Source organism: Pongo abelii, chromosome 12 (genome assembly GCF_028885655.2).
Source record: "Pongo abelii isolate AG06213 chromosome 12, NHGRI_mPonAbe1-v2.0_pri, whole genome shotgun sequence".
Classification (NCBI taxonomy): domain Eukaryota; kingdom Metazoa; phylum Chordata; class Mammalia; order Primates; family Hominidae; genus Pongo; species Pongo abelii.
In genome coordinates this window covers 44,451,965-44,477,316 of record NC_071997.2, presented here as the reverse complement: position 1 = coordinate 44,477,316, position 25,352 = coordinate 44,451,965, and the positions used below count along the sequence as shown (strand labels likewise).

Below are 25,352 nucleotides of genomic sequence, written 5' to 3'. Positions count from 1 at the left end.
TATTTTTAGTAGAGATGGGGTTTCACCATGTTGGCCAGGCTGGTCTCAAACTCCTGAACTCAAGTGATCTGCCCACCTTGGCCTCCCAAAGTGCTGGGATTACAGGCATGAGCCACCATGTCTGGAAAATTATGTTTCAAGAACTATGGTACACCTGTTCTTAGATTCTAGTCTCATCAGCTGTTTTTGAATTTTTCTCTGCAATTTAGACTAACCCTCATTCCTGTGAATCAGCTAGTGATCTCTGGCTACAGCTCAGAAGAAACAAAAGGGATGGGTAACGTACAAATCTGGATCAATATGCTAATTCTGGGCACATACTGGAATTGGCTAGCAACCCAATAAACCCAAGTCTTGGCAGGCATGACTATGGCCATCAGTTACCTGGGTGTGCCGGCAGGCTTGGGGTTTTTTGGAGCTGTCCTCACCTCCTTATTTCATTTTAACATTCTACTAAATCTAATAACCCAATTTGTCTATTTTCATCTTCAGGCCATCAAGCTCCAGATAATCCTCAGAGAGCGATACCATGTGCTCAATATTCAAGAGTCACCCTCTTACAGGGGACCCCTAGATGTCCACCAGGGATACATGATGGAGATAAATTTCTGCCCCTGCCTCCCTTGGACCTGGCTGGATAGTGCTTTCATCAACCCATGGAGCGACTCTCCTTCCCTGACAGCTAGCAACAGGCCAAGACCCACAGAACAACCACCACTGCCCCACCATCAGCAGGAGGGATTTACGGAAGACTGATCATCCATTTTTCCCAAAGAATTGGGGTCTTGGAATCTCGAGGGGAGAAATGCTACAGTGGGTAGCTAGTCGGTCATGAGCATGGCAGGAGAGCGCTTGCCCAAACCCCTACAAGGAATGTCAGGTGACCATCAGGTGATGGTCAGGCAGCTGTTAATTGCCTCTCTAAAATAATAATTGGTTGCTGCCAGTGCCAGGGAAAGGCAGTCTCCCAACAGATAGAAAAAACCTGAAACTGGTAATCAACAGCTTCCCAATAAGATCTCAGGAGTTGCACGAGTGGGCTCAAGCATGTGCATTAAGAGACAAAATGGCGGAGGTGAACTGGTATATGGCCTCCTAGGGACATTCAACTGGTAAGGGAAGAACGCCTCAAGTGAGCATGTGTACAACTCCAGTAAACACATCATGCATGCTCCCCTTGCAAGGGCTAGCAGGCAACTGCACATGCAGACAGCCCACCCCAAAGGAAGAATTAGGGGAGAAAAAAATGCAAGCCCTGGAAGTTTGTCAACATATAAAACCCTAAGTCAAAAGGTCAAACCACTCACTTGTCTTTCAAGTCACCTGCTTGGCCCACTTCCAAGTGGACTTTCCTTCCTTTTGTTCTTTCTCTAAAGCTTTTAAACAAACTTTTATTCCTGTCCTAAAACTTGCATTGGTCTTTCCTACTGCCTAATGCCTCCTTGGTTGAATTCTTTCTTCTGAGGAGGCAAGAATTGAGGTTGCTGCAGACCTGTATGGATTCACTACTGCTAACAGAACCTCCCACGTAATCCCACCTGTAGATTCTTTAAGGCAGTTTCTCAATGTCAGCACTACTGACACTTTGGTTGGGAAAATTCTTTGTGTATGTGGCTGTCTGTGCACTGAAGGATGTTTAGCAGTGTCCTTGGCCCTGACCTATTAGATGCCAGTAGCATTCTCCCAATTGTGACAATAAAAAATGTGTCCAGACATTGTCAAATAGCCCCATGAGGGGAGGGGCAAAAACCATTCCAAGTTGACAATCACTGGTGTAAAGATATCAAAAGTCAGGTGATCCTTAAGCAAGGAATGGTTTCATACAGCAGTAAGGGATTGTTCTATACAAATTTTTCTCAGGACTACATGGTGTTGGTCAACTAGCAGTAAGATTTGGTTTTGGTAAATGGACTGACTATGCTGTTTTCCAGTGTTACGTGCATAGCAAGGTAGTAACACTGATGTATTAACGATGACTTGTTTTGATCACTAGACCACTGTGAATAAGGTCCAATCCTCTTCCAAGGCCCTAGTCAAGATTGCCAGTAGACAATAAACCTGCCCTTGTGAAAAGGGGTTGGAGCAAGGCAGGCCAAAAGTTGAGGCTCCAAAGGGTCATTCTAACGGTGTGAGAGTGGAGGGTGTGAAGTTGGGTTGCTATGTCTAAATGAGTGAAGCTGTTGAATGAAAGTAGGGTGAGCCAAACTCTATTCTGAGATATATCTGAGCCGGCATCTTCAGTCTCTGGCAGGATCCTCAAATCCATTCCAATATCTAGTTTGTAGCTCTGTACAGTCTTCCATGGAAATCATCTTCAAAATGTACAAACTTTGAAGAAAATAAGAGTGAGAAAGGAGAGGAAATGGAAATGAGGAAGTGGAAAGCAAGAGTTTTTCCTGCTTCACTGAAGCCTGGGCAGGCACACAATGATGGCTATGTATCTTCCTGGTGGTGCCTACATCCCAGCTGATATGGTTTGCTCTGTGTCCCCACCCATTTCTCATCTTGTAGCTCCCATAATTCCCACGTATTGTGGGAGGGACCTGGTGGGAGATAATTAAATTATGGGGGTGGGTATTTCCTGTGCTGTCCTTGTGATAGTAAGTCTCACGAGATCTGATGGTTTTAAAAATGGGAGTTTCCCGGCACAAGCTCTCTCTCTTTGCCTGCTGCCATTCATGTAAGATGTGACTTGCTTCTCCTTGTCTTCTGCCATGATTGTGAGGCTTCCCTAGCCATGTGGAACTATAAGTCCATTAAAGCTCTTTCTTTTGTAAATTGCCCAATCTCAGGTATGTCTTTATCAGCAACATGAAAATGGACTAATACACCAGCATTAAGTGAAGTGCCATGGTGCCCATTGCCTCTGTTTCCTCTAAGGCTGGACCACACTGGGACTATCATGGGAGTAAATACTTAAAGCCCATGCAGGCGCAGGCCTTACCTTTCACCACTATAAATAGAGTAGAACGGTGGGCTCTGCCCTCTAGGATCCTTCATTCTGGCACTCTCTTTTCCAGGAGTTCCTTGGAATCTCAGCCCAATTTCATTAGGTTTCTTGAAAGAGGGAAGAATAAACCCCGTGTGGTTCTTTCTAGTGCAATCTAGTTAAAACAAAAAAAAAGACTTTTTAGTGCTCGCTTTGGCAGCACATATACTAAAACTGGCAAGACACAGAGATTAGTATGGCCCTTGTAATTTAAAAAAGGCTTTTGAGTGGGTTATTAAGTTACAAAGTAGATTGATCTTACTTTTATCAGACCCTGAATCTGGTCCATCATCCAAAACCTGTGCACTTCCCTTCATTTAATACTTCCTCATTTATAGTTTTTTTCCCCTCTTAACCATTTTGTCTTAAGATTTACTGCCATTACTTGTGGTTTTAAAGAGAAAAGGCATTACCTGTGTGGTTTATACAAAGTTCATGGCTATATTGGGGGTGGGGTGGTGCGATTAATAAATCCCCATCTAGGTGATTCTATTAGGTCAGTGTTTGGTCCTAGAATCACTGAAGGTTCGTATTCCAGCTTTGCTTACAAGCAGTGACCTTGAGTAAGTGAGGACTTTTTTTTTTTTTTTTTTTAAGATGGAGTCTTACCCTGTCACCCAGGCTGGAGTGCAATGGCGTGATCTCGGCTCACTGCAACCTCTGCCTCCTGGGTTCAACTGATTCTCCTGTCTCAGCCTCTCAAGTAGCTGGGATTACAGGCACCTGCCACCATGCCCAGCTAGTTTTTGTATTTTCAGTAGAGACAGGGTTCACCATGTTGGCCAGACTGGCCTTGAACTCCTGACCTCATGATCTGCCTGCCTTGGCCTCCCAAAGTGAGGACTTCTTTTATGCCAACGAGGATAACAGTATCCACTTTTTTTTTTTTTTTTTTGAGATAGAGTCTCACTATGTCTTGCCCAGGCTGACAGTGGTGCCATCTCAGCTCACTGCAGCCTCTACCTCCCAGGTTCAAGTGATTCTCCTGTCTCTGCCTCCTGAGTAGCTGGGACTACAGGTGTGTGTCACCACACCTGGCTAATTTTATATTTTTAGTAGAGACGGGGTTTCACCATGTTGGCCAGGCTGATCTCGAACTCTTGACCTCAGGTGATCCACCTGCCTTGGCCTCCCAAAGTGCTAAGAGTTTACTCCCAAAGTTAACTCCTAAGAGTTAACTCCCAAAGTGCTAAGGCTGTGCCTGGCCAGGAGTTAACGGTATCCACTTCTTGAAGTTAGGATTAAATGTGATAAAGTCTGCAAAGCACTTAGCATTATACCTGGCACTATTATCAGTAATTATGCAAATGAAGTGTGATCAGAATGCGATACTCATATTATTTCAAAGATCGGATCGGCAGTCTTCAGCCCTAAGAACCGGGATTTCAGAATGTCCATGAGAATCACTAGGCATGAATAACAACCTAAGGAAAGGATTAAAAGGGGTACAGAAATGGAAAGACAAGTATAACATGGAGAAAAGAGAGAAGGAAAGAGAACACAAAGAGGCACAGACAGACCTTGTCACCCCAAAACAGCAATTGAACAATGCACTGTCCATGTTATGAGCAAGTCTCTGCCATCAAGGGACATGTCTTTTGAGTGAGACAGTCAAAATAGAGTGAGATGGTTATGACAGAGAGGTTATAGGTGATTGTGAGCACTGAAGAGAAGCCAACTCAACTAAGAGTGGGGTTTAGAGTTGCAGAGTAACAAGTAACAGAATGAAGTCTTGAGGAATATCTGAGTTAGAAGGGTACAGAGTGTACAAAAACACGGAGGTAAGAGCATGGACGCAGAGACTAAAATTCTGTATGGCCGAAGGTGGAGTGTAGGGTTAAAGCATGACATCTATTTGTTATTTAAAACATTTTAGATATTTGTTGAGGACCATCTACAGTTCAGGCAGTTTTAGGAATGGAGGATTTTGTAGAAACACACCCAAAGTCCGTCTTCTCAGAATGTTCTTTTCTACAGAGGATATATGATAAACAAGCACAAAACGAAGGAAAACAATGATGGACGGAAGTTCTGTGATAGAAACACAACCATGTGCGACGTGATAGAGGATGGGTGGGTAGGAAACCCAATTTAGATGAGGTGGTCACTTAGACTTCTTTGAGAAGGTGGTATTTCAGCTGAGTCAGAAGGGTAGATGGAGCAAGGAGTGCATAGATGGCCAGGCTGGCAGGTAGAGCATTTAAAATGGTTCAAAGGTCCTCAGGCCGGGGGTAATGGGGTAAAGCAGAGACTAGCTAACATTTGCTTCATGAATCTTTTGGTGTGGGTGCTGAGGAGCATGAATAAGGTGAAAGGCTCCTCCTAAGGAGATACATTAAAGGTGACACATTTGCCTAGAGTAACCGTCAACTTTGCAGACCAACAGCAGTGGGAGTCCAGACATATTGTTCTGCATGTTAGCCAGAACCTTCTGCTATGTTCTGAATTTGGCCTAAATTGAAGGATTCAAATATCATCTCAAATAATTGTTCCTCCTACAGACTAAGGTGAAGATTCAGGAGCTCACGGCCTCAGGGGGCAAAGCATAGTTAAGAAAATCTAGGTGATAAGCGGCAGTAACAGTGGCCCATACCAGTGACCTGCGCTCACGGAAGAGTTCTGAAGACCTAGAATGCGTTTGAAGATGAGTTCATGAGCAGACAGAAAGGATTCCACTAACAGCCGAGAAACACAAAGGTCATGTGTTTTTAGGGACCTCCAAGTGGTCGGTAAGGTTGGGGTCAGCATTAGTTTCTTTGCCTGTAAAATGGGGGCAATAAGAATTCCTCATCCCTTAACTATTCTCAACAGCAAGAAACCTTAAAGGTAGAGAAGAAAAGATAAATCTGTTTTCACAGAAAGTCCTTGTTAGTCACGAAGGATTGCAGGATCGCTGCAGGGCACACTCATATGTGCAGAACCAGTCTCCAAATAGGCGGAGCAAGGTGCAGCTCTACCTGCTCCACCACTAGGTGCAGAAGAAATGTCCACGGCAGGGGGTTCTCAACTTGTGACCTTGGGTCTGCGGGGGTCTAGATGGACTTCAGCTGGCGCCCGTGTCGCATGACTTTCCTGGGCAGTAGTAACCCCAAAAGGGCGGCGTCGTCTACAGAAGTGCCACTACTTGGAATTCTCGTCCATGGCCACGTTCTCACTGCTGGGAGAAACAACAGGGGCAGGTCTAACACTCCTTTCTCGGATGCATGGGCGAACAGAAATATTCCTGGGCTTCACCTAACCGTGGCCTAAGTACACTTCCCCCGGGTAAGGAGTCACCACACTGATATTCCCGAGACTAATGGTACTTCACAGAGCGAAGTGCCGGAGCCCGTCGCCGGCGATTGCGCGTCCCGTCGCGGAGAGCATTATGGGGTTGGTAGTCCAGGCTGAGGCGCAGATACGGGTCCTCGAAGCCACAGAACTACATTTCCCAGCAAGGCCCGCGCAGCAGGGCACGCAGACTGTGTGCGTAAGCGACCAGATTTCCGGGGGAGCCGGGGGCGGGACTTCAGCGGAGGCCGGAGCGAGGCGTCGGGATGCAGCGCCCTGGGCCCTTCAGCACCCTCTACGGGCGGGTCTTGGCCCCGCTGCCCGGGAGGGCCGGGGGCGCGGCCTCCGGCGGAGGAGGGAACAGCTGGGACCTCCCGGGTTCCCACGTGCGGCTGCAGGGGCGTGCACAGTCCGGGACCCGTGGCGGTGCTGGCAACACAAGCACCAGCTGCGGGGACTCCAACAGCATCTGCCCGGCCCCCTCTACGATGTCCAAGGCCGAGGAGGCCAAGAAGCTGGCGGGCCGCGCGGCTGTGGAGAACCATGTGAGGGTGAGCACCTCTGGACGAGGGGCGCGGGGCGCGGGGCGCATGTCCTTGGCGTGATGGGCTCCTGTTGCGCGTTCTGGGTGCTGCCGGGGCGCGCCTAGCTCCTGGCAGGGCGGGGGCTGAGTGAGAGGGTAGAGGGTGTGTACTTTACCCGAGTTTAGACCCCTCTTTCCTGCTCCTTAAAGACATTTTAGATGTGGAATCGGTTGGGGGCGAATCTTCTAATACTTGAGCTTTCTAAAGACTCCTTGTCCAGCTGGAACAGTTTGCAAAGTGGAGCCTGGTGCTGTCTGATGTTTGGAATGGGGACTAAAGGCACTTGCCTTGTGGCGTCCTTATCAATAAATGGAAAATGGTGGGCTTTGGGACTGCGGAGAGGTTTTCATTTCTCTTTACTGACCCGGAAGCCGGCGGAGAGTTGGTTTGCTAGTGCTTTGAAATTTCAGTCGAAGGAGGTTCTGGGCTTGGTGCGCGCCGGCCCCTGAGTGTACTCTTGGAGGGAAGGGAAGACCCAGGGCTTCAAACTTCCTTCTTTGCATAGGGCGGGGGTGGACTAAGTCTGGAGGATGCTGGTTTATTTTTTAAGGCAGGGCTGCAGAGATGTTTAGCTGTTATTCAGTCAGGTCGTGGTCCCTACTTGTTTGTTAAGTGGCAGGTGTGGTGCTGTTAGTGGAGTTTTTTTTTTTTCTTTTTAAAGTATTTATTGATCATTCTTGGGTGTTTCTCGGAGAGGGGGATGTGGCAGGGTCATAGGATAATAGTGGAGAGAAGGTCAGCAGGTAAACACATGAACAAAGGTTTCTAGTTTTCCTAGGCAGTGTTTGTGTCCCTGGGTACTTGAGATTAGGGAGTGGTGATGACTCTTAAGGAGCATGCTGCCTTCAAGCATCTGTTTAACAAAGCACATCTTGCACCGCCCTTAATCCATTTAACCCTGAGTTGACACAGCACATGTTTCAGAGAGCACAGGACTGGGGGCAAGGCCATAGATCAACAGCATCCCAAGGCAGAAGAATTTCTCCTAGTACAGAAGAAAATGGAGTCTCCTATACCTACTTCTTTCTACACAGACACAGTAACAATCTGATCTCTCTTTCTTTTCCCCAAATTTCCCCCTTTTCTTTTCAACAAAACTTCCATCATCATCATGGCCCGTTCTCGATGGTCGCTGTCTCTTCGGAGCTGTTGGGTACATCTCCCAGATGGGGCGGCTGGGCAGAGGTGCTCCTCACATCCCAGACGATGGGCGGCCGGGCGGAGTCGCTCCTCACATCCCAGACGATGGGCGGCCGGGCAGAGGCGCTCCTCACCTCCCATACGGGGCGGCCGGGCAGAGGCGCTCCTCACCTCCCAGATGGGGCGGCCGGGCAGAGGCGCTCCTCACTTCCCAGACGGAGCGGCCAGGTAGAGGCCCTCCTCGCTTCCCAGACGGGGCAGCCGGGCAGAGGCGCTCCTCACTTCCTCCCAGATGGGGTGGCGGCCGGGCAGAGACGCTCCTCACCTCCCAGACGGGGCGGCCGGGCAGAGGCGCTCCTCACTTCCTCCCAGATGGGGTGGCGGCCGGGCAGAGGGTGGCCGGGCAGAGGCACTCCTCACCTCCTCCCAGACGGGGTGGCGGCTGGGCAGAGGCGCTCCTCATCTCCCAGACGGGGCGGCCAGGCAGAGGCGCTCCTCACTTCCCAGATGGGGCGGCCGGGCAGAGGCGCTCCTCACCTCCCAGATGGGGCGGCCGGGCAGAGGCGCTCCTCACTTCCCAGACGGGCGGCCAGGTAGAGGCGCTCCTCACTTCCCGGACGGGGCAGCCGGGCAGAGGCGCTCCTCACTTCCTCCCAGACGGGGTGGCGGCCGGGCAGAGGCGCTCCTCACCTCCCAGACGGGGCGGCCGGGCAGAGGCGCTCTTCACTTCCCAGATGGGGCGGCCGGGCAGAGGTGCTCCTCACCTCCCAGACGGGGCGGCCGGGTAGAGGCGCTCCTCACTTCCCAGACGGGGCGGCCGGGCAGAGGCGCTCCTCACTTCCTCCCAGACGGGGCGGCCGGGCAGAGGTGCTCCTCACTTCCTCCCAGACGGGGCGGCCGGGCAGAGGTGCTCCTCACTTTCTTCCAAACGGGGTGGCGGCCGGGCAGAGGCGCTCCTCACCTCCCAGACGGGGCGGCCGGGCAGAGACGCTCCTCACCTCCCAGACAGGGCGGCCAGGCAGAGACGCTCCTCACCTCCCAGACGGGGCGGCCGGTCAGAGGCGCTCCTCACTTCCCAGATGGGGTGGCAGCCGGTCAGAGGCGCTCCTCACCTCCCAGACGGGGCGGCCGGGTAGAGGCGCTCCTCACTTCCCAGATGGGGTGGCTGGGCCTAGGCGCTCCTCACATCCCAGAGGGAGCGGCCAGGCAGAGGCGCTCCTCACATCCCAGACGATGGGCGGCCAGGCAGAGACGCTCCTCACTTCCTAGATGGGGTGGCGGCCGGGCAGAGGCTGTAATCTTAGAACTTTGGGAGGCCAAGGCAGGCGGCTGGGAGGTGGAGGTTGCAGCGAGCCGAGATCACGCCACTGCACTCCAGCCTGGGCAACATTGAGCATTGAGTGAGCGAGACTCCTTCTGCAATCCCAGCACCTCGGGAGGCTGAGGTGGGCAGATCACTCGAGGCCAGGAGCTGGAGACCAGCCCGGTCAACACGGCGAAACCTGGTCTCCACCAAAAATACAAAAACCAGTCAGGCGTGGCGGTGTGTGCCTGCAATCCCAGGCACTCGGGCCGAGGCAGGAGTATCACAAGAGCCCGAGGTGGAGAGGTTGCAGCGAGCTGAGATCATGGCAGTACAGTCCAGCCTCGGCAACAGAGGGAGACCGAAGAAAGAAGTAGAGGGAGACCGAGGAGAGAGGGAGGGGGAGGGGGGAGGACGGGGAGGAGGGAGAGGGAGAGGGCTAGTGGAGTTTTTTTAATCCAAGTGGTTTTGCTGTCACCAATCAAGTATCTTAATTATAATAAGGAAGCCAAGTGGAGTATGTCTGCCCTGTGGTGTAGTTTCCTTGGTCTTATTGGCTTTTTATCTCTCATTTCTACTTATTAGAAAGTGGTATTAGAGTCCCTTTTCTTCTCCGATAATAGTTCTTTACATTTGTTAATGCTTTACTCTACAAAATTATTTTGCTTAGATGATGTTGGATGAGCTTCACCACAGCCTGTTTGAGTGGGAGTGGACAATGTGGTAACCTGTGGCTCAGCCAGCTCTGTAGAAGGGGTGTTCCAGTGTGACCTTCTACCCTTTCCACTGCTACCCTGTTCTGGTGTAGCCTGTTGTAAGTCTGATTGGCAATAGGATTTTCTATGGGGATTAACAGAGATAATGTAAAATGTGTTAATTTGACCCTACCTTTGGGATTCGGTGCCTCAGTTGTAAAATTGAGACAATAAGCTGAAATTTCAAAATATCTGCATAAAGTGAATAGCTAATAGATAAATGTAATCCACATGAGAATACAATTAGAAAAGCCCCATATCTAAGTTGTCCTGTTAATGAATTTACATTAATATTTGGTGACACATCTCCCTGACCTTTGTGTTATAGTTATATATTTGATTAAATAAAAGTCTGCAAGCCCTGACCTTAGGCTAGAGCCCCAAAACACTGGATTCTGACCACATCATTTCATGAAGTTAGGTGATTTTGGGGAGATCTACAGTGACCTTTTGGGGGCACCTGTTAAAATCATATATGCCCTTCAGGGTTTGGCTTAAAGGCCATTTCCTCCTTTCAGTTTTTCCTTAGCATCCTAAGGAGAGGAAGATTTCTTTTCTGTGATTCTGTAGCACTTCATGCCTCTTACGTGCTTTATGTTGTATCTCATGTTTTGGTCATCTCTGTGTTCGTTTTTTCCAGCCCCTTAAAGGGTAAGCTCCTGGAGGGTAGTTAACCTTCATTTAGCATTGGTCACAGTGGGGCCTGCCCAGTACGTTTGTTCAATTGTGTGCAGTGTGGACACAAATATGAAAGTGTTGGGGTTACTGGAGGTTCTTTGTGTAGAATCTCTGGGAGTAGGGCTTCCTGTTCCCTAGTCCATTGGAGTTCCAATATGGTGACCACTTCCATGTCTGAGTGGATGGAAAACATGGAGAGTTCTCAGGTGAATCCTTTGTATAGCCACCCTGGACCCAGCTCTGTCTGTTTCTGGGGGTGTAGCCACCCAGGATGGGTCACCATACAGAACTAGGCTCTTCTGAACGTCTGTAGCCTCATCCATTTGTTCTTTTTGGAGCCTGGGCTTTGTTTTTTGAGTGGCTTGGTTGAGGAAGCTGATGGGCAGTGGTTCTAGTTGGTTAGCAGAAGTAGCATTTCCAAAGTTACTCCATTCGACAAGCTGAGTGAAGTTCTGATGTTGCACATACATGTGGTTTAATATTGCCCATTAGAATGGGGCCACTCCTCTAGCAGGACCTGCTTGGCAGTCTTCTGCTGTTGGGCCACCTCATAGGCAGCCTTTGGTCACCTCTGGTTGGCTTTGGCAAGGGCACTGATTCCTGGGCCAGTCATTTGATTCCAAGGCAGCAGGGATCACATGGTTAAAGAGTTTTAGGCCTGACAGGGCCTTGCAATTCCTGGTCTCTTCCAAAAGGCAAAGAAGGAGCCTTATACAGAGCTTGTTTGATTCATCCGAATTCACCTCTTTGCCACTTGCCTGCTGGGGACTGTGAGTGACATGAATCTATGGCTGAACTTGGTAACCAGGAATTTGGTGATTGAATTACTGTAAAGCTAGAGTTCCTAGCTTCAGGTAATATGTGAAGGTCAGGTTAAGTCTATCTAGTGTGATATTTTAAACACACACACACAATGTTTTTATCCATGGCTCTTGGTTCATAACACTCATAGCCCTTGCTACAGTCTTTTGTTATATTTGGGGTGCTTTAGGGCCCAAAGCAGGCCTCAGAAAACAGAATCTCCCTCTCTTACCTTCTCCTGCCCTCCTTCCACTTGCTCCTTTCTCTTCCCCAATGCTTTTCTGTTTTGGAGCTGGCTGTAAAGAAATCCTGTGACCTATGTTGTCTGATTGTACGTCATAAGATACCCATTTCAGAAGGGTTGCTGTTCCATACCCTGGAGGAAGGAATGCTGCAGGTGAAGAAGAATCTGTACAGACAGCCCTTGCAGGGTTTCCCCAGTCAGTCTGCTAGTATTGGATCATGCCCTTTTTGTCCAGTCACATTTCTAGGCCCTTGCAATTCCTGGTCTTTTCCAAGAGCCAATCATACCTATTCGATAAAGTCTCAACAAAAAAAAAAAAAAAGAAAAGAAAAAGAAAAGCTCAAGAGGACAGGGTTTGGAAGCTTCTGGAGAGCAGAACAGGTGAAAATCCCTGGAGGATGGTGTGCCTAGAGAGAGCATGGAAGCTCTGTGCTCCTTCTTACGTACCTTTACCTATGCATCTCTTCATCCATATCCTTCATCATAGCCTTTATAATAAACTGGTAAACATGTTTCCCTGAGTTCTGTGAGCCACTCTAGCAAGTTAATCAAATCCAAAGAGAGTGTTGTGGAAACTCCAACTTGAAGCTGTCAAGTCAGAAGTTCTGGAGGCCTGGACTTGCATTTGGTAGGAAGGAGGAGGCAATCTTGGGAGCTGAGCCCTCAACCAGTGGAACCTTATGGTATCTCCAGGTAGAGAGTGTTGAAATTGAATTGGTGGATACCCAGCTGTTGTCTGCTGCAGAGTAGATTGCTTGCTTGGGATAAGGGGAGAAATCCCCATACATTTGGTGACAGAAGTCTTCTGTGTTGATGATTGTTGTGGTGTGAGAGCAGAGGAAAAAGTTTGAGTTTTTCCACACTCAGACATAGGCCTTGATAAGACATTTTCTCATTCCTTGAAGATTTTTATACGTGAGATATTTAGCCATTTTGAATGTTTCTGTACTGTGATGTATCATTTACTTGTCTTGAAGTCCTTGCCTTTGGGGATTGTCCAGGTAGCTAAACAACTTTACTAGACACATTGCCTTCTTGAGAGCATTGGCACAGGTGGAATCCTGACCTAGTGCGAGCCCTGTTCTGACAGCCCAAACCCCTGATGTATTCAGTGCCTTTGGAACTGTGAGCTAGTAAAAGCAGTTTCCACCAGGTCAATAACACAAAAGTTGTTGGATAAAGTCTTCTGTAGGTAGGAGAGGCTATAGAAGCATTTTTAGTATACATGTATGTGGTTGTGGGGACATTAGTATTTGTTTTTTTTTTTTTTTTGGTAACTCTACTTGTTGGTCATTCTTTCTAATCTTTTCTAGTTATAGATGTAGTCAGACTTTGAGAAGGACCATATCTAATGTGAGGCCTAGGGGCTGACTTTAAGTATTCCTATGGCCTTTGTCCTGTGGGGAATGAAGGATTTTAGTTGTGGCCCTGCTTGTCCTGAGGGCCCTTCAGGACTTGTCTTCTTCCTAAAAAGAAGGTTTTACTATGGGCTTTCCTTTGTCAAATAAATTAATTGTTAATCAGTTGTTGGAAATCTTAAGAAATTTGAAATAGATTGATGTTTCAGCAAATTGAACTTCCTGAAGTTGCTTATTCGGTTGAAATGGCTCATCCTGTAATCCCAGCACTTTGGGAGGCAGAGGTGAGACGATCACTTGAGGCCAGGAGTTTGAGATTAGCCTGGTTGACAGAGTGAGACTTTGTCTTTTAAAAGAATTAAAAAATTAGCTGGGCATGGTGGCATGTTCCTGTAGTACTAGCTATGTGGGAAGCTGAGGCAGTAGGATTGTATGAGCCCAGGAGTTTGAAGATGAGTTTGTATGTGTGTGTGGGGGGGGGCATTGATATTGTTTATATATATTATAAATATATATACAAGATATATATCTTGTATATATATTTAAAACAGGTAAAATCACACATATGTAAAGTGAATATATGTCAAAGATTTTATTTAACTCACTAAATTAATGAGGGAACTGGAAAAGTTATTAGAACCTATTCATAGGTGTCTTAGTCCATTTTGTGCTGCTATAATAGAATACCTGAGAATGAGTAATTTATAATGAACAGAAATGTTTTGGCTTATACTTCTGGAGGCTACAAAGTCCAATATCAAGGCGCTGGCATCTGGGGAGAGAGACAGATGTTGAAGTGCTATGGGTGGGCACCAATCCTACCCATGAGGGTGGAGCCCTCTGACTTAATCTCCTCTTAAAGGTCCCACTTCTTAATATTGTTATAATGGCAATTAAATTTCAACATGAGTTTTGGTGGAGATGTTCAAAGCATAACAGGAGAAGTCAACCGTAAGCTCATATGTAGTAAAAAAATCTTAAAATGAATTTAGAAGATCTGTTAATAATTGTATCTCACAGAACACTATTAATTTGCATTTATATGAACAAAAATTACTTGCTTTGTTAACAGTTTCCTGCAAGTTAAAGTGTATCTCTATACAGTTGTCATATATCTTAAAGACAAAGGCACATACCTACTTAGAGTCAGACAATACAAGCAGGTTCCAGCATCCCTTTGGAAGGATATCCAGTAGTCTCTTTTGCTCACTTCAAAGTCTTAAGTTTTTCCTTACAATATTGAACTCATCTATAAAGTGGGAATAGTGTGTCTGTAGGTCATAAGTGATTGTTGTGAGATTTGGCTTTATATTAACATTTATAAGTCTTCTTGGTAGGTGCTTAATAAATGGTAGCTGTTGCTTTGGTGTTCACTTGGCTTTGCCTTGCAACGGCAGGAGATAGATGTCAGGAAGTTGCTTAGGCACTGAGCTCCATATTAGTTCCTGACTGTTAGTACCCTGGCCTCGTTTTGCTCTTTGTGGTCTAGTAGACTCAGCTGAGCTTTTACTCTGTTTTTGGTCTGCTTGTAGGTACCTTCTTTGTTTCTTAAGGTGGTAGGCTCAGTATTGTGATGTCTGCTTGTACTTTGTACTCAGGAAGTGCTCTGCATTTATTATGATCCTTTCTATTGCAGATGAAGACTATTTTTCATGTTCTTAACTAAGCCTTTGCCCTCTTCCCATTTTCTCTGAGGAAGGCTCATGCAAAATGAGCACCCCTTGGTGTCACCTAGACAGATGCTGACATACTTTATTATTTTGAGGTTACTTCAGGCCCTCCCTTTATCTGCTGACTTTGGGAGAGCTCTAGATGGTGGGCCTGATGTGTCTTGTGGTGCTACCAACTTGAAGGTGCCTGTGGAAGACACTGAAGCCAGAAGCCTTAGCTTTCCTCCCTTACCCAGGCTCCAGGCTCTATTGTTTTTTCTTAGGTGTTTTTCTAATTGCCTCCCTGTGGTTGGCCAGGAATCTTTTTCTTTTCTTTCTTCTTCTTCTTTCTTTTTTTTTTTTAAACACACTGTTGCTGGCTTGAAATGTCAGGAATCTTTAAGTGTTTATATGCAAGCTGTTTCTGTGAGGGTGACGCAAGTTGCTATTCAGTTGCAAGTAATTGCACCAATTATTTGGTAGAATGTAGGGAGGAAGTGGTGGTGTTGACAGTGTCAGAAATGAAGGGAGGAGGGCCTTGTTGAACATTTGTCCACCATGCATTGGCTAAAGTACAGCATTGAGGTTCAGTGTTTATGTTCCTATAAAATAGGCACAGTACCTGTCTTGCACCTGTGTTGGTGAATTGCTGTTCATAATAATTTTATAACTTTAGAAAGTGGGCTGACAAAGGAGTAAAATATGGTATTAATAAGTTTTCTTTTTTCTTCCCCCTTTTTGGCAGAATAACCAAGTGCTGGGAATTGGAAGTGGTTCTACAATTGTCCATGCTGTGCAGCGAATAGGTATGCTCTCTCACTGTCTACTGGATGTTTTGTGTGTGATGATGGGGTAGGGAGGTAGAGGAGAGGGAGGAAGTGGTGCACAGGTTTAGCATTGCCCTTTTGGCTTCAGCAGTACAGAGCTGGAGAGAGGGACTACCTGAGGTCAGTTGAGCATTTCTGCTCTTTTGTGGAGAGAGGAAATCTTGGGCCTCTTCATCCAACTTTGAAGGACACCCTTGCCTTTGTTTACTCTGCTCAGCTGGAGGGGAGGAGCTGACTTAGCTTGAGGTCCCAATATAATTTTAATCATGTTGATGGCATTCTACCATTGAGTTCTTTGCATGATCTCAGACTTCCTCAGGCAGATAATTGAGGCCACAGTGGGTTTGCCCTGTCCATGACCCTGGAGTGGATGTGGGACTCCTGCCATTGATGGCTGGTTCCTGTAGGTGCTCATTTCACACTGATTAGAGTGTCTCTATGCTTAGGAAAGGCTCAGGAATTATCAGCCCCTATGGCTGCTCAACAGGTTTTACTGCCCTGCTCCTTGTTTGTAAGAACAAAGCCCAGAGGAGAGGCCTGCCTGAATGCTGAATTCTTCTAGGTGCCAAGGGGCAGAGCCCAGGAGGTAAAGTCCAGGAACACTTTGTTATCAAGGAGTAGTTTTAGTGCTGGTGTGATGGCTTCTGGAAGCCTTCTCATTGGCCAAATAGGAGCTTTTGTGTTATATACCTTTCAATCTTAACCAAGTATCTGGAGAATACTTTCAGGGCACAGGAGTTACTATGGATTTTATAATAGTGGCACCCAAACCTCCCAAGATGCACTCAGTGATTAAAAAGACTTGAAATTTTAATATGAGTTTTTTCCGAAGTCTTTTTTTTTTTTTTTTTTAAATCAAACTTTCCTGAAAGGTACAAATCCAAATTGAAAAAATAAATCTCCTTTAGCCACTCTCTGGGGCCTACAAATAAGTATATTTTTTACTAAAATGCAAAAGTAAAGTTCTGGCTTTTTCCTAGAACAGGCAATATAGGGGAGTTAAGACTGTGTGGCTACATGGCCTGGGATCATGTCCCAGCTGTGCCCCTTATTAGCGGTGTAACTACCGAGTTATGTTACCTCTCTGAACCTCAGTTGCCTTATTTGCAAAATGCGGAAAATAATTTAATTTACCTTTTGGGTTGTTAGGATTAAGAGTTCGTATATACGAAGTTCTTAGAATGTTGTCAGGCACATAACAATGGCAAACACTGTCACTGCTTTCTGTGGTCAGTACTTACCTCTCCAGGCTTTCTTGTGTCCCTGTCTTCTGATGTGTGAGGTGCAGTCACCAGCTTTCCCACCAAGGAGGGGGACACAGGATGAAAGGCAGCTGTCTTTGGGAAATAGATCTTCCCTTGTCTGTTGGATTTGAGCAAACACATGTGACAAGAAAAATAAAGTAAGGAGAGTGAAAAACTGCCAATATGGCTTTTGTTTCCACAGCTGAAAGGGTGAAGCAAGAGAATCTGAACCTCGTCTGTATTCCCACTTCCTTCCAGGTATGTCCTGCTTTCCATCTGCATCGTGACAGCTTCTGCTGTATCTTCTGGTTCCCTAGGGTTGTGGACCTATGGCCTTGTCTTGTACCTCAAGGTTGTTCTAGGTCGGAGAGTCCAGGAATAGGAGAGTTTATTGACCAAGGATTCCTTCTTGGAATTGTAGTTTTAGGTGCATTTGTTTAATCACTCGGTGAATATTTCAGTGCATGTTGAGTTTAGGCACTACGGAGTATGCAGAGATGGCCAGGTAGTCTCTCTCCTCAACGAATATTATTCCTATTTATAGGTGAAAAAAATCAGGCTAAGCTAGGTGTGGTGGCTCATGCCTATAATCCCAAGTACTTTGGGAGGCCAAGGTAGGCAGATCACTTGAGCACAGGAGTTCAAGACCAGCCTGGGCAGTATGGTGAAAGCCTGCCTCTACAAAAAATACAAAAATTAGCTGGGTGTGGTGGCTTGTACGTGTAGTTCCAACTATGTGGGAGGCTGAGGCGGGAGGATCTCCCTTGAGCCGAGGAGGTCCAGGCTGCAGTGAGCTGTGATTGTGCCAGTGCACTCCAGCCTGGGCGACAGAGTGAGACCCTGTCTCAAGAAAAAAAAAATCAGGCTAAAAGGAATTAAGCAATGTGTCAGTAATGCAAGTACACCATAAAATAGTAGGAGCTGATGGAGGAAACAGTGGAGCCAGTTAAATATAGGGAGAGATAAGGAAAGAGAGGTTTTGGGAAGTGGAAGGGAAGACAGTTGCTCAGATGGAGCCAACTCTCATCCCTCATCTGGCCATTGCAGGGAGGAGTATGTGTATAATCTCTCGCTGGATTAGTCAAGATGATACTATGCACTGGGGTAGGAGGTGAGATTTATGAGTGACTGATGCTCCTGGGACTTTATGGACTTAGGCTTGGATAGCTGGGTTTCTTAGGAAACCCTCCCAATCCTGGAGGCACAGAATGCTGGCAGCATGCAACCAGCTCTGGTGAAGGGAGAGAGGTTAAGCTTCCTTCTAAACCAGACTGGCCTCAGCTTAACAGTAGGGTGTAAGGCAGAGATTCCAGGTAGACAGGTTAGGGAGTTGGATAGTGCATACTGTTGGAGCTTCCTTGTTGTTAAGTCTCTTGGAGACCTTAAACAAAGTGGATGGCCACCCAGGGGACTGAAGGCAATATCTTAAGTGTTTTATATTGCTTTTTTTTTTTTTTTTTTAAATCCTGCTTTCTTGAGGAGATGCTTTTAAAGCCTCAGTGGCTTGTGGTGGATTTTCTTAGTCTTTTGAAAAGCTAAGTATCTAATTTTTCCAACTGACTTGATCATGAAGTATTTTTATTTCTTAGTTAATAAATTACATTGGTGTTTATTTTTAAAGTTAGATATGCACGTGGATTGAAGAAACAAATAATTCAAGTCTTTTTATTTAAAAGAAAAAAAAAGCACACTACCCTCACTTTCCCCTAGATGACCACTACCTAGAAAGCACACTCTTCTCACCTCCCACCCCTGACCTCCACTATTTCTTGCTCTTTACATGGACATACTTTTAGCTCTTTTAGGTGATTGGATATTTGCTCCAGTATTTTGAAACTACATGCTTTTCTTGCTGTTTTTAAATTTTTCTGAACTAGGTTGACCCAAAAGGTTAAAATAACAGCCACTATAGATTTAAGTCAAAGTTAATTTTATTCTGAGCTAAGTTTGAGGACTATAGATCAGGGACACAGACTCAGAGCAAACCGGGAGCATGTCCCTTTCTGTTGTAATTCAGTAGGTCAGAATTAGAGGAAAGAGTGTGTTGAATAAAACAGACAATAGAGGACCACCCTTACATACATTCTGTGGCTGTAGTTCAAATTGATGAGCTAACATATTTTGGCTGGAGTTTTATTCTTTTGGTAACATTTTTGCAGTATTTATAATATTTGTAACGTAGGAATATTAGAAAGATAATCAACAATATGATGAGCAACTTAGAGGTCCACTGAGGTAAAGACAATGAAGTAAAGAAACAATTATCATAGAAAAGAATCTTGAACATAGATTTTGATAGTCTGTGACTAATTAGATAAATTTCCTCCCTTTGTATTTGTACTTTATGATATCTTTGCATTTACAACTGTAATTAGCTGATGATTTATAATGTCTAATTGCTTGTCCATTTTCTGCTGGGAGTACAATTTGAGGAGGGTTGAGTTCCAATTTTCTAATTTTCATTATCATAAGTATTACTTCATCATAAAAGTAACTTTCCTGTTAACCCAGTGTTGTACCAGATGGCAGTATAATTTAAATCAAATGTTGTCTGGTTGCAAGTAAGATCTAAAACAGCTACAGTCTCATTTTTCCTCCCTTTCTAATGCAAGCATCCTTTTCCTATTGTATTAGTCCATTTTCATGCTGCTGATAAAGACATACCTGAGACTGGGCAATTTACAAAAGAATGAGGTTTAATTGGACTTACAGTTCCACATGGCTGGGGAAGCTTCACAATCATGGCAGAAGGCAAGGAGGAACAAGTCTTGTTTTACTTGGATGGCAGCAGACAAAAAGAGAATGAGGAAGACACAAAAGCGGAAACCCTGATAAAACCATCAGATCTCGTGAGACTTAATCACTACTATGAGAACAGTGTGGAGGAAACCACGCTCATGATTCAATTATCTCCCACCAGGTCACTCCCACAACACATGGGAATTATGGAAGTACAATTCAAGATGAGCTTTGGGTGGGGACAGAATGCTGGCAGCTTGCAACCAGCTGTGGCGCCTGCCAAATCTCATGTCCTCCCATTTCAAAACCAATCATGCCTTCCCAGTAGTCCCCAAAGTCTTAGCTCATTTCAGCATTAACTCAAAAGTCCACAGTCCAAAGTCTCATCTGAGACAAGGCAAGTCCCTTCTGCTTATAAGCCTATAAAATCAAAAGCAAGCTAGTTATTTCCCAGATACATTGGGGGTACAGGTATTGGGTGAATACACTCATTCCAGATGGGAGAAATTGGCCAAAACACAGGGGCTGCAGGTCCCATGCAAGTCTGAAATCCAGGATGGGCAGTCAAATCTTAAAGCACCAAAATGATCTGCTTTGTCTCCATGTCTCACATCCAGGTCATGCTGATGCTAGAGGTGGGTGCCCATGGTCCTGGGCAGCTCCCTTCCTGTAGCTTTGCAGGGCACAGCCTCCCTCCTGGCTGTTTTCATGGGCTGGCATTGAGTGTCTGCAGCTTTTCCAGGTGCATGGTGCAAGCTGTCAGTGGATCTACCATTCTGGGGTCTGGAGGATGGTGGCCCTTTTCTCACAGCTCCACTAGGCGGTGCCCTAGTAGAGACTCTGTACAGGGGCTCCAACCCCACATTTTCCATCTGCACTGCCCTACCAGTTCTCCATGAGAGCCCCACTTCTGCAGCAAACTTCTGCCTGGGCATCCAGGTGTTTCCATACATCTTCTGAAATCTAGGCAGAGGTTCCCAAACCTCAATTCTTGACTTCGTGCTCCCAGGCTCAACACCACATGGAAGCTGCCAAGGCTTGGGGCTTGCACCATCTGAAGCTACGGCCCGAGCTCTGCATTGGCCCCTTTCAGGCAGTGGTGGAGTGGCTAGGAGCAGGGCATCAAGTCCCTAGGCTGCACACAGCTCGGGGACCCTGGGCCTGGCCCACAAAACCACTTTTTTCTCCTAGGCCTCTGGGCGTGTGATGGGAGGGGCTTCCGTGAAGACCTGACATGCCCTGGTGACATTTTCCCCACTGTCTTGGGGATTAACATTTGGCTCTTCCTTACTTATTCAGATGTCCTCAGCTGGCTTGAATTTCTCCTCAGAAAATGGGATTTTCTTTTCTATCGCATTCCGGCTGCAAATTTTTCAAACTTTTATATTCTGTTTTCCTTTTAAAACTGAATGCTTTTAACAGCACCCAAGTCACCTCTTGAATGCTTTGCTGCTTAGAAATTTCTTCTGCCAGATATCTTAAATCATCTCTCTCAAGGTCAAAGTTCCACAAATCTCTGGGGCAGGGGCAAAATGCTGCCAGTCTCTTTGCTACAATAACGAGTCACCTTTGCTCCACTTCCTAGCAAGTTTTTCATCTCCATCTGGACCTTATTGTCCATATCGCTATCAGCATTTTGGGCAAGGCCATTCAACAAGTCTCCAAACTTTCCCACATTTTTCTGTCTTCTGAGCCCTCCAAACTGTTCCAACCTCTGCCTGTTACCCAGTTCCAAAGTCACTTCCATATTTTCGGATATCTTCTCAGCAGCGCCTCACTCTGCTGGTAACAATGTACTGTATTAGTCTGTTTTCACGCAGCTGATAAAGACATACCTGAGACTGGGCAATTTACAAAAGAAAGAGGTTTAATTGGACTTGCAGTTCCATGTGGCTGGGGAAGCCTCACAATCATGGCGGAAGGCAGGGAGGAGCAAGTCCCATCTTACATGGATGGCAGCAAGCAGAGAATGAAGAAGACGCAAAAGCAGAAACCCCTGATAAAACCATCAGATCTCATGAGACTTATTCACTACCATGAGAAGAGTATGGAGGAAACTGCCCTCATGATTCAATTGTCTCCCACCAGGTTCCTCCCACAACACATGGGAATTACGGGAGTGCAATTCAAGATGAGATTTGGGTGGGGACACAGAGCTAAACCATATCACCTCTATACCATATATTATATTGAGCAGGGTATAGAAATTAAGGGTCATCTCTCTCACCACTCCCGTTCAACATAATATTGGAAGTTCTGGCCGGGGCCGTCAGGCAAGAGAAAGAAAGGGTATTCACATAGGAAGAGAGAAAGTCAAACTGTCTCTGTTTGCAGATGACACGATTCTGTATCTAGAAAACCCTATCATCTCAGCCCAAAAGCTCCTTAAGCTGATAAGCAACTTTAGCAAAGTCTCAGGATACAAAATCAATGTGCAAAAATCACAAGCATTCCTATACACCAACAATAGACAAGCAGAGACCCAAATCATGAATGAACTCTCATTCACAATTGCTACAAAGATAATAAAATACCTAGCAATACAGCTAACAAGGAAAGTGAAGGATCTCTTCAAGGAGGACTACAAACCACTGCTTAAGGAAATGAGAGGACACAAATGGGAAAACATTCCATGCCCATGGATAGGAAGAATCAATATCATGAAAATGGCCAAATTACTGCCCAAAGTAATTTATAAATTCAATGCTATTCCCATTAAACTACTATTGACATTCTTCACATAATTAGAAAAAACTACTCTAAAATTCATATGGAACCAAAAAAGAGCCTGTGTAGCCAAGACAATCCTAAGCAAAAAGAACAAAGCTGAAGGCATCGCGCTACTGGACTCCAAACTATAGTAACCAAAACAATAATAGCATGGTACTGGTACAACAACAGACACACAGACCAATGGAACAGAGTAGAGATCTCAGAAATAAGACTGCACATCTACAACCATCTGATCTTTGACAAACCTGACAAAAGCAGTGGGGAAAGGAATCCCTATTTAATAAATGGTGCCGGGAGAACTGGCTAACCATATGCAAAAATTGAAACTGGACCTTTTCCTTACAACTTATATGAAAATTAACTCAAGATGGATTAAAGAACTTAAATGTAAAACCCTAGAAAATGAAAAACACTATAAAAACCCTAGAAGAAAATACCATTCAGGACATAGGCACAGGCAAAGAAAGATTTAATGACAAAAACATCAAAAACAATTGCAACAAAAACCAATATTGACAAATGGGATCTAATTAAACTAAAGAGCTTCTGCGCAGCAAAAGAAACTATCATTAGAGTGAGCAGACAATCTACAGAATGGGAGAAAATTTTTGCAATCCATCTGACAAAGTTCTAATATCTAGAATCTACAAGGAACTTAAACAAATTTATAAGAAAAAACCAGACAATCCTGTTAAAAAATGGGCAAAGGACATGAACAGACACTTCTCAAAAGAAGACATTTATGTGGCCAGCAAACATGAAAAAAAGCTCAACATCACTAATCATTAGAGAAATGCAGATCAAAAGCACAATGAGATACCATCTCACGCTGGTCAGAATGGCGATTATTAAAAAGTCAAGAAACAACAGATGCTGAGGAGGCTGTGGAGACAGGAATGCTTTTACATTGTTGGTAGGAATGTAAATTAGTTCAACCATTGTGCAAGATGGTGTGGCGATTTCTCAAAGACCTAGAGCCAGAAATATCATTTGACTCAGTAATCCCATTACTGAGTATATACCCAAAAGAATATAAATTATTCTATTCTAAAGATACATGCACATGTATGTTCATTGCAGCACTATTCATAATATCGAAGACATGGAATCAACCCAAATGCCACCAATGATAGACTGGATAAAGAAAATATGGTACATATACACCATAGAATACTATGCAGCCATAAAAAGGAACGATATCATGTCCTTTGCAGGGACATGGATAGAGCTGGAAGCCATTATCCTCAGCAAACTAACACAGGAACGGAAAACCAAACACCGCATGTTCTCACTTGTAAGTTGGAGCTGAACAGTGAGAACACATGGAGGCAGGGAGGGGAACAACACCTACTGGGGCCTGTCTAGGGGGTGTGGGGGAGGGAGAGCATCAGGGTAAATAGCTAATGCATGCAGGGCTTAATATCTAGGTGATGGGTTGATAGATGCAGCAAACCACCATGGCACACATTTACCTATGTAACAAACCTGCACATCCTGCACATGTATCCTGGAATTTTAAATTAAAAAAAAAGAAATTAAGGGTCATATTTATATGATTTCAGGATTCCAAACATTATGGGGACAGCACCAACTTCCTGAATTTGTTTACGATGTAGAACTGAAATTGGACTCCAAGTATTATTTAATATGAGCTTTCAACTCCCCATTGGGAAAATATGGGTAGTATTAAAAAAAATCTCTATTCCTACTAACACTATGTTATATGTCTAGTTATTGTCTATGTGGGGTGCTAATGCTGTAAGAGTACAGTGAATTAAGCTACATATTCTTGGTAGTAATTTTCCAGGAAGAAGAGGGCTCATATGTTTGTGCATAAATGTATACCTTGTGTTTCTGCATCCAAAATTGTAGGGCACATTTTAGAGGCCACTTCAGTTTCCATTTGGATAAGCATGGTCAGTAAACCTTGTTGAGTTTGGATGCATGTAATTTTCCATCGCTGGGTTTTGGCATGGCTCATTGTTAGTTGAGTAGTTAATTTACCTTCTTAACAATAGTGTCATTGTCTTTTTGTGTAGCTTCCCAACCCATACCTTCCTTCTGAAAGAATATTTCTTTTAATCTATTTAGACTGGTAAGTATTGACTTTTCTTGTGATTTTTTTTTTTTTTTTTTTTTGTCGTTGTTAAATACACTTTTAGCTTGTCCTAACATCTCAAGGCCTGCCTTTATTGGACCTAAGGTTCTTTTTGCCTTAGTTGGCTAGTGCTGTTTTATCCACCAAACATGTTGTTGCCATTGAGCATTTATAATGGAAGTACAATTTGAGTACCGGTTACAAACCCAATAATGTTGGGTGCTCCAAGTTAAGGTGAGAGGAGCAGCAGTTACCCCTAGATACAGTTTAGTTTGAGTACACTGTAAGCCTTCTCACATTCTCCCTGGTAACATTCCCAAGTATCCTCTGGTGGTACTCTTGTCCACCAAGTAGCTCTCATTATTTGATTTCCAGTTTCATTAGAATTGTGTTGACCAGTCACAAAAACAAGGTCCCTGACTCCTACGACAAGAGATACTATGGCAAGGCACATAAGCTGCAGCTAAATGTCTTCCAGGAGTTTGTATAGTAAGTGTATAGTAAGTGATCATCTGTATTCACAGTAACATAGTGATCTATTTGTAAAGTGTTAAAAATTGCCAGACCAGGCATGGAATTGGGAAGAACTTCCTGGATATCTTTCCCTAAGTGGGGGCCTCTTGATGGTTTATTATGCTTGAAAAACTGGTGCCATGGGCTATGGGAACATTGGACTGATTCTAAGAAGTTGATGTCCGGGTTCCAGTATCTTCTTGATATTGAAAAAATGTTTGTCTTACTTTCACATCAGTTAGATTAGCAATTTCCCTTAAGAGGAATGGGGATCAAACAAATGAGGGAGTGTTAGTAGAAATTCAGTCATCATGCAGGAAAATACAAAAACAAAAGGTATATGCAGAAGAAATTCATTGTGAGTTCAGTCCTGGTCTGGTAATTTGGGCAATGTTGTCTATCAGGTCTTGTCTGCTTTCCATCCTCA

At 45.1% G+C, this 25,352-nt stretch overlaps 2 protein-coding genes across 3 annotated transcripts in view; one reads left to right on the top strand and one right to left on the bottom strand.

Moving 5' to 3' along the window:
- The window catches only part of EIF2AK3 (eukaryotic translation initiation factor 2 alpha kinase 3), a 136,191-nt gene extending 129,897 nt beyond the window's left edge, over window positions 1–6,294 (bottom strand). Inside the window, exons 1-2 of one of the 2 annotated variants that reach the window (XM_063713568.1) lie at window positions 4,931–6,294; window positions 2,945–3,104 (exon numbers count right to left, since the gene is read on the bottom strand). In XM_063713568.1, the coding sequence (XP_063569638.1) occupies window positions 2,945–3,000 (56 nt within the window). In that variant the 5' untranslated portion in view covers window positions 3,001–3,104; window positions 4,931–6,294. The remainder of the gene's footprint in view (window positions 1–2,944; window positions 3,105–4,930) is intronic. The other variant, XM_054547947.2, reaches the window with a different exon arrangement.
- A 188-nt stretch (window positions 6,295–6,482) lies between these two features.
- The window catches only part of RPIA (ribose 5-phosphate isomerase A), a 58,611-nt gene continuing 39,741 nt past the window's right edge, over window positions 6,483–25,352 (top strand). The window contains exons 1-3 of the mRNA XM_002811804.5: window positions 6,483–6,810; window positions 15,517–15,577; window positions 17,045–17,100. Coding sequence (XP_002811850.2) covers window positions 6,526–6,810; window positions 15,517–15,577; window positions 17,045–17,100 — 402 coding nt within the window. The 5' untranslated portion in view covers window positions 6,483–6,525. The remainder of the gene's footprint in view (window positions 6,811–15,516; window positions 15,578–17,044; window positions 17,101–25,352) is intronic.